The following is an 8,331-nucleotide window of genomic DNA, read 5'->3' as shown; positions in this document are numbered from 1 at the left end:
TATATACAATACATGATGTGCGTTAGAGAATTAAATCTCACTTGTTTGGTTGCAGTTTTGAGTCAGTGTAGGTAAAGACGAGGCCTTTTGAAATTCAGCGTTTGCTTTTTAATTCTCAACACAACTGTTTGGTTTTAGTTATAGTTTGATTATGTGACTGGAATAAAGATAGATGCAGTTACTACAACATAAGTCATGGAAATAGTTTTGCAGGTTTCCTTCAGTTACTCATTCAATTTTCCAGGCTTATAGGTTCTACAAACTTGTAATTGTCCATGAAGGTATTTGGAAACATTAGTTGCGGTGTTAATTTCCTTCATACTGAGCTCTGATCCCTCCACACTGCCCACGTGTCTCAGACTGACAGAGAAAATGTAGCTGTAATAAAAGTCAAGCTAGTGTGCTGGCACATTTTAGGTATCGTTATGGGACTCTTGACCTGATTCTCTTTTTCCTGGCTGCGTGTCCCGAGTCTTACTTTTAGAAAACCATGTGTAGCCTTGGCACATTTAAATAGGCTATTCAGAACAGGGATTTCCTGTGACATCATGGAAAATGAAAGCATCTCGTCTCATACAAAGGATTTATTTACAGAACAAATGTTACATAAAGTATAAAAGTGCAGCATGTGTGGTTGATTTGATGATCAGAGTTAGCACCTCTCAAACACTTTATAGAGGTCAGGTAAGTTGGCGATCTGGAGCACAGTGCCGTCCTCACTGAAGTTCTTCGGAGGACTGAAGAGGGTTCGGAAAGCTTTGAAGATGACGTGCTCAACTTTCCAACGCCACGAGTTCACCTCAGCATCCTGAAACGAGCATTACACATCATACTTGTGAGTTCAGTTCTTTGTCATTAATGTATTTGTAAAGCAAAAGAAGTTAAAATGCTTATAGCGCTCTAGCATTGTTTTAAACGTGAGTGTGGTGTTCCTTCACACCTGCTCCTCTCCCGGCTCGGCCTCCAGGATGTACCGCTTCCTGATGGAGTAAAACATGCTGCACTCCTTACTGAAGTCTCTGAAGCACTCCTTTTCATTGTCCCAGTTCACCTGCACAACACCACCAAGCAAAAGCCTTCAGATAACGTTTGCGTTTCCAGAATCTCGTCATGAATGAGGAGAGAGCTACAAGAAGTTCACCTCAGTGGCCAGGCGCAGGATGAACATGGGGAGACCCTCCATCACCGGGACGTACTTGTCGAGGAGTAACGGCAGCCCTGTTAGATTTCCTTCCTACAATGTAAAAAGCTCAGTTTTACAGCATGAGTAATAATAGACTGATAATGTCATGCTTTGGCTGCAAAAATGTACTTAGAAACTCAAGATTTTTGCGTTTTTAGATTTATCTGACCAACCGACAAACACAACCCTGATCCAACTGACCTGGTCTATCTCCACGGAAAAGTAGTCCCCCAGCATCTCAGTTTTCTTCTTCAAGAAATCCACAATGTACTGAGCCAGGCCTTCTTTAGGACCATCATCTTCTGTCCAGCCGCTCTCCTCAGACTCCAGAGCCAACATGGCCAGGTCATAAAGTGGAGCTGGTGTCTGAATGCACATAATCAGCCATAAAAAAAAATCATAACCTGTACAGTACATACTAACTATTCACAATCGAGACTTTACTCACAGATAGTCTTAGTACGCCAAAGTTCCCAAAGTCATAGATGAGTATTTGGTTGAATAGCTCCTGGCTGCAGCAGAAACAAAAGAGTGAAATGAGACAAAGCAGCAGGCTGAAACAACTTAACGGAACAGTGTCTGTGTGTTTCCTGTGACTCTGACCTGAGTTTGGTTGTGTTGAGCAGGTACAGTTTAGTGTGATGTTGGATCAGAGTCCACTGAGGGTTGACGCAGCCGACAAACGAGTGGTTCTGCAACATTTCTTGAAGACCTGAAGAAAAATATGCACATACTCAAAAGAGGAAAATTGAATAGACGAGTGGAAAACAAGCCCTGTTTGATCTATTTTGAGTTTGTAGACTGTGCTCAAACAGCAGAGGAGGTGTAAACATGAACAGACAAGAAGTTATGGAGATGAGTTGTGGCCTGGAGCAGAAAGTAAAATAACTGGGAAAGGGAGTGGAGTTACTCGTGAAAAACGACACAGTTTAGCTGGAATACATGGTGATGCATGTTTTGTTTACCTTTGTGTGTGTTCTCAGTGATCTCAGCTCTGAGCTCTTTGATGCTGTTCAGTTTTATGGCTCGTCTCTTTGGTGTGGCTGCAGCCGTCAGGTCCTCCTCTTCTTCATCCTGCTGCTGCTCTTTCCTGGGTCGCTTCCTGGCTCAAAAACACACACACACACACACACACTGCTGTCACCTCAGCCTACAGTACTCTGCATGTTTACACACACTTGTACTCTCCAGACAATAACTCACACCAGCTTTTACAGCAGACACACTATAAGACTTAACTTGCTGTGAAATATTTACACATTTAATCTCACACTCTATAGGGTGGCAGATATGTATTGTCCAACCATAATAAAAGCACCAAGTACTTGACAAGTCAAGGCAGCATGAATTAACATTTTCAGCCACAAGGGGGCAGAGGAAATCCACAATATGATGACCATAAGCTTGCCATATGATCATTTGATTAGGTTATAGTGACTCAATTCACACATCATCATTATTATGGGGAAAGCATTTATATTTAAAGCTATAAAAAGACAGCAACTGAACATTTCAAAATGTTTTTGAAACATCAGTGGGTTCTTGAGAAAGATGTTAATAGAAATAAAGAACAGAATATAATTTTTGGGCGTGGGTGGGATACTTTGAGTCAGGGTGAGGATTGGAGTTAAAACAAAATTAATAAATAAATAATGACGATAAAGGTCAACTAAAGGGATGTAAATATGTCCTCCTTTTGTTTGTATAATAGAATAGATAATTCGGTAAGCAAATGTGTCTAAGTGGATATGTTCATGAATGCGCGTGTAGATATAGACGTGTATATACTGTATGTATATGTATATATATCTATATATGAGGTTGGTTGTATGTATATGAATATGTATGTATAAACCTTTGACTTTATTATCAGAATATCATGACTTTTTTCTCGTAAACTTCTGACTTTATTCTCATAATAGTACAACTTTTTTTCTCGTAATATTATGACTTTATTCTCGAAATCTCCGATTTTTTTTTTTTTCCTCAATGTGGCCCTAATACTCCGTCGTACCATCGTACCATAGACCTACAACAATGATAAAAAAAAAAATGAAAATGTAAACTAAAAACAGTTATTCATTTCCATGTTTATAGATCCACAGGGAGATACTGGAGAGGGGCTAAAGAGCCGCATGTGGCTCTGGAGCCGCAGGTTGCTGACCCCTGGCCTAAACTAAAACAATAAGCTAAAAGAGGCTAAAAAAGCTCCACAAAAAACAGTGGAGGGTGACAATTCTCTGTCGGTTTGCACTGTAAGCAATGCCTTTCAAAAAAATGATTAAATACTGATAGATGGAGCTTTAAAACCAGCTACTAGCTACTATAACGTCAGCAGCAGGTAAACACAAGGTGACATTTGTTACTGATTGGCCCAGAGGAAGATGACGTCATTCATGAGTCATACATGTGTATTATTGCATTTTGCTTCCTGCCCTCTTACTCAACTCATCCGCCGCCGGTCAATGTTCAGATTTGCTGACGTTACAGGATTAGTCATACATCAAGACCTGTCTTGACCTGATCTGGATTAATCATGATGGTCCTGACTGAGTCCTTAATCATCTGCTGAACGCACATACTGACCCACCCCGAGTAGTACTGGCATCTTTTTTTCACCTTTGAACGCCGTCGTCTTGGTCGACTTTTGGCACCTCCGCTTCCTGCTCAGCCATGGCCTCCAGCATGTCTGCGTCATCTGTCTCCTCCATCTCTACCCGGCCAGGCTGGGCGGTCTTGGTCGCAGCCTCCCTGCTGCTGGGACCGGCTGGTTCAGGGTCAGGAGGTGGCTTCTCTTTCGGCTGGAGGAAGGCGTCCAGCTTTTGTGCGCGACAATCGGTCCTCACCATCTGATGTGCGTAGACTCGCTCGCTAGACTCTGCCGCGGTGCTGGAGGACTTGACCTCACTGCCACCTGAGACTGACAGGCCTGGCAGCAATGTCTGCACAAACACATGGTGTACGTGTCATTGTAACACCGTCACACACAAAAAAGACACAAATTGACACAGTGTAAAAGAGATAGATGATCTCTGGGCAGAGTGAAAACATGTTAACATAATAAAAGACCAGAGATCAGATCTGTTACTGCTGACATACTGTGACAATGCCAGCATATTTACAGAGACAGATCCGGTTATCATCATACCTGAGTGAAGTATGTGCGTGAGGAGTTGGAGCCCAGAAGTTTGCTCTCGACGTGCTTCTGAACGCTCTCGATGACGCTGTCTTCATGCAAGAAATGCACCTCATGTTTGGTGGGATGGACATTCACGTCTACATTCTGTGGCGCGATCTCCAAGCTGTGGTGATCAGAAAGCACCAGGGATTATTAAATTAATTCAACCACAATAGAATGCATTGACAGACAAATGCACGTTAAGTTACCTGAGGTATAGAAAGGGGTGCGTGTTCTTGGGAAGGTAGGCAGCATAAACTGTCTCGATTGCTTTCTTCAAAGCACTTGACTCCACCAGCCGATCTGAGACATCAAAGATCACAAGCTCCATTTAACAAAGTGCTAACAAGATTAAATTATCTTCACCGGTGAGCCACATGTCCAGCAACTTTTCTTGTGATACGTACGGTTGATGAAGAGGACCAGGATGCATTTCTTGACTGAGTAATTTGCGTTAGAGATGTAGCCTTTCATCTTGTAAGCAAGCTTCTGATCCTCGCAGCCAACTTCGATCAGCTCCCTGCGAACATACCACAGAGCCGGTCATGCAGTCAGCGTGAAGATTATAAGAGGTCACAAAACTGCAGTGAGCATCAAAGCATTTTTTTCTTTCTCGGTTGATTAATACCTGCTGACTGCATTGCCAAAAACTCCTCGAATATTATCTACTACAGATGCGTTGGGTAGAGTCCTCACATCTGCCACAGTCTCTCCTTGCTGGACAAAAAGGAAGCCATAAATAATATCCTCCTTTAAGCAAAGAATATTCTTTGTAGCTGTATCTATAATACAGAGATTTCCAATCATTTTTTCAATGTCCAATCATTGTTTCCTCAAGAAATAATACAAAAGAGAAGAAGAGCGCATCTCACCTTTTTGACAGAAAAACTTTTTCCTGAATTGTGTATGGCGTACCTTCAAAATAACATTAATATGTGAGTTGACCAAACACAGTGATGTTAATCAAAAGACACAAGGAGTAAAGCCAAGATGACCGACCTGCTGACCACCTCCACAATCCTGGAGTACTCATCACCGGGGCTCTTTAAAGCTTTCCTCCTGGTGGACACATTATAGAAGAGGTCCTCCACCTGCAGGCAGGGAGAGCAAACTATTGTAGGTTTTTGAACATCCATATACTTCATTCTGTGATAGTTGAAGTGCTCGACTGACTCACAAGAATCTGTGTTCCCTGGTTTCCAGCGCATGGTTTGGGAGGCCCTTTCAGTTTGCCATCGCTGTAGTTGGCTCTGCAGAGAATCGATACATCACATTGGCTTTATATCCATTATAATGTACATGTAATCTTCAAGGGAGGCAAGATGAGTGAAACATGATTTAAAATGTTTGCATACCTGTAAGCGCACTTGGCATCAGCTGTCTTAGTCGTTATGGTAACATGGGCAACATGGCTCACACTAGCAAGGGCCTGCAAACAAGAACAACAAATGTGACGTACTCAAAACAAAATGTACGTCAACATTTAATAACTGAAGGCTGCTCCAGAGCTTTACCTCTCCTCTGAATCCATAGGTTGCAATAGCTGAGAGGTCCTCAAAAGTCTGGAGTTTGCTGGTTGTAAACCTCTCACAGACAATTTCCATATCTTCTCTCTGCCTCGGAAATAAAAACAGACAGCTTGGTCAGAGAAAACTACAGAATTGAAAGGCAGTGACAGTTTTTCAGAGAGTTTCACCTACCAGCGGTGTGTGTGCAAACACTCTGTGGGCAGGGGAAAACCAAAACAAAACACTGAATCTAAACTAATGGGGGGCAGAGAGAGGACCAGACTAGCTATTAGACTGGATACTAGGGAGGGCAGAAACAATATCTTTCCCAAGGGTCCTTTCTGTTATGTCTTAAAGGGACTGTTTGTAACTTCTTACACGTATAAATCAATCCGGGTCGGTGTCCCATGCACGCTGTTCAGACAAGACTCCAACACAAACTACACGGAAGCAACAAAATCGCAAAGCTATATCTAGTGAAGCCCGTCTTGCGAAACAGTGTTGGCCGCGGTCGGAGGACGCGGGGGAGACCGTAGCTTTGGTCTCCAGGGCCGGAGTCTCTGCTGTACTCTGCTCCTCTGCCTGCCTGCCTGCCTTCACTCACACATCGTGCTCGTTCTCGCTCTTTCGCTCCACTCTCACGTGCATGCGCGCACACTACACACTGCAGAAGAGTTAGTTTAGCTCTGAGAATATCTAGTGAATGTACAGTGGATGTTTGTGCAGAAATAAATGCTGCAGCTCCTCCAGACCAACAGAGGTTTCCCGTGTCTTGTTAAGTGAAGAGGCTCCGCAGCGAGAAACGTTATCGTCTCCGACCAAAACTCCGGTGTCTTCCCTGTTAAATATATAGTATCACATAGGGAATTCATGGCATGGAGTTTCAATTTGAAAGACACTTTTACAAGCACCCAAAAAGAGCTGCAGGTCTCCCCTGCTCCCCCTCCTGTCACCCACCCTGATGCCAGTGCCGTTGTCCTGAATCTGAAGGAGCTTCAGTCCGCCGTCTTTCACCGTCACCTGAATGTTGGTGGACTTGGCATCCAGACTGTAACATACAATACAAATTATAGTTATTATGCAGCCATGTTACATGTTTTAAGTGGAATTATCCAGTCAGTTCGCAGTGTCACATGACTATTACTATTATGTTACAGATGTTTGGCTTTGCCACAAACGTGATGTAAACAATGGTGGCTCCTGCCATATTTTGTCACATCTAATGGTCCCATTGCAGGTTATTTTAAAGGTCCCATATTATAAAAAAATGAGATTCTCATGTTTTTTTATTATAAAGCAGGCTTTAGTCCTATATAAATACTGTGAAAGTATCGAAACACTCAATCCACAGGGAAATACACACAGCCCGTATTCAGAAACTCTGCATTTGAAACAAGCTGTCAGGATTTCTGCCCATTCGTGATGTCATGAATATACAATATTTATACCCTTAACACAATTTTAAATGTAAACATGCTAAATGTGTCTCAGTTTATTCCTGGTTGCAGTGTATGTGAATGTCATCAGCTGACAGGAAGTAAACATGGACCCAAGCTGTTGCCTAGCAACGCAATTCTGTTGCAATTCCGTCAAAATGCGCTAAAACGGAGCGTTTCAGACAGAGGGTGAATACAGGCATATTCAGGCTGACAGTCTGAGGAAAATAAAGTGTTTTTTTAACATTACAGCATGTAAACATGTTCTAGTAGAAACACAAAATACAAGTATGAACCTGAAAATGAGCATGATATGGGACCTTTAAGCCACTAGTCATCAAACACCTAATCATCAAAACTAACTGCATCAGGCAGCAGGTGAGTTACCAGTTCTCAATCAGTTCTTTGACTGCGTTGGCAGGACGCTGGATAACTTCTCCTGCAGCTATTCTGTTCACAACCGTCTCGTCGAGCCTTCGGATGACTCCCGCCATGTTTACAGAGCTGATGACTGAGTTTCAGGGTAGTTAAACAGCAGGTAAAAGCACATACATGTGGATAAAAACATGTGTATTTAGGCTTACATGTAAGTATCATGAATGGGACCAGAGAGGAGAAAAAAAAGGAGGAGCTCTCACTCTGCATCAAACTGTCAAGAGTACAGTGAATGTCACAATATGGGCGTTATTGGAAAAAGTTAAATTGCTTAATTTCCCCACAAAAAGAAATGTGAAATCACAACGAAGTTTATCATGTCGTGAAATGCGATAAAACAATGTTGTTTCAGCTACCACTTTCTCGCGGTCGAGTGAGTCATCTTCATAATCATAGACAATCTTTGATGGTTCTGCGCGGGGAGAAAGCCTTCCGGGGGGCGGGGCCTACGTCCTTCCGGTGGACGTCATTGGTTGAAAGTCTTCTTCTCTGGTAAATATTTTGGAACGTTGTAGCTTAGAAATATGCACAGCGCCTCCCAGCGGCTTAATAATGCTTTTTCTTTATAATAATAATTTAAAAAAAAATAAT

General features: G+C 42.5%; 1 protein-coding gene across 2 annotated transcripts; it reads right to left on the bottom strand.

Annotated features, from left to right (window-relative positions):
- Positions 1-569: 569 nt before the first annotated feature.
- mlh1 (mutL homolog 1, colon cancer, nonpolyposis type 2 (E. coli)) lies at positions 570-8,163 on the bottom strand. 2 transcript variants are annotated; one of them, XM_037782233.1, is made up of 20 exons: positions 8,025-8,163; positions 7,693-7,816; positions 6,827-6,917; positions 5,876-5,974; positions 5,717-5,790; positions 5,539-5,611; positions 5,361-5,452; positions 5,234-5,276; positions 4,990-5,078; positions 4,769-4,881; positions 4,571-4,664; positions 4,332-4,485; positions 3,803-4,125; positions 2,149-2,285; positions 1,787-1,895; positions 1,632-1,695; positions 1,385-1,549; positions 1,142-1,234; positions 941-1,051; positions 570-808 (listed from the first exon to the last, which is right to left on the bottom strand). In XM_037782233.1, the coding sequence occupies exons 2-20, from the start codon at positions 7,797-7,799 to the stop codon at positions 653-655; spliced, it is 2,187 nt and encodes a 728-aa protein (XP_037638161.1). In that variant the 5' UTR covers positions 7,800-7,816; positions 8,025-8,163; the 3' UTR covers positions 570-652. The 2 variants fall into 2 exon arrangements, with proteins under 2 accessions (XP_037638161.1, XP_037638160.1); XM_037782232.1 differs by lacking the exon at positions 8,025-8,163 and adding an exon at positions 7,890-7,907.
- Between the last annotated feature and the right edge of the window lie 168 nt (positions 8,164-8,331).

Source organism: Sebastes umbrosus, chromosome 10, assembly GCF_015220745.1.
Source record: "Sebastes umbrosus isolate fSebUmb1 chromosome 10, fSebUmb1.pri, whole genome shotgun sequence".
In the NCBI taxonomy this organism is placed as follows: domain Eukaryota; kingdom Metazoa; phylum Chordata; class Actinopteri; order Perciformes; family Sebastidae; genus Sebastes; species Sebastes umbrosus.
The sequence above is the reverse complement of the archived record's forward strand: the minus strand, read 5'-3'. Positions and strand labels throughout refer to the sequence as shown.

What these genes read in the sequence shown, in the direction of transcription:
- mlh1 (XM_037782232.1), bottom strand. An exon ending in CACCCCTTTCTATACCTCAG is followed by an intron (nt 4,486 to 4,570) that starts GTAACTTAACGT and finishes TGATCACCACAG; the next exon opens with CTTGGAGATCGCGCCACAGA. An exon ending in CCGAGCCGGGAGAGGAGCAG is followed by an intron (nt 809 to 940) that starts GTGTGAAGGAAC and finishes TGCTCGTTTCAG; the next exon opens with GATGCTGAGGTGAACTCGTG.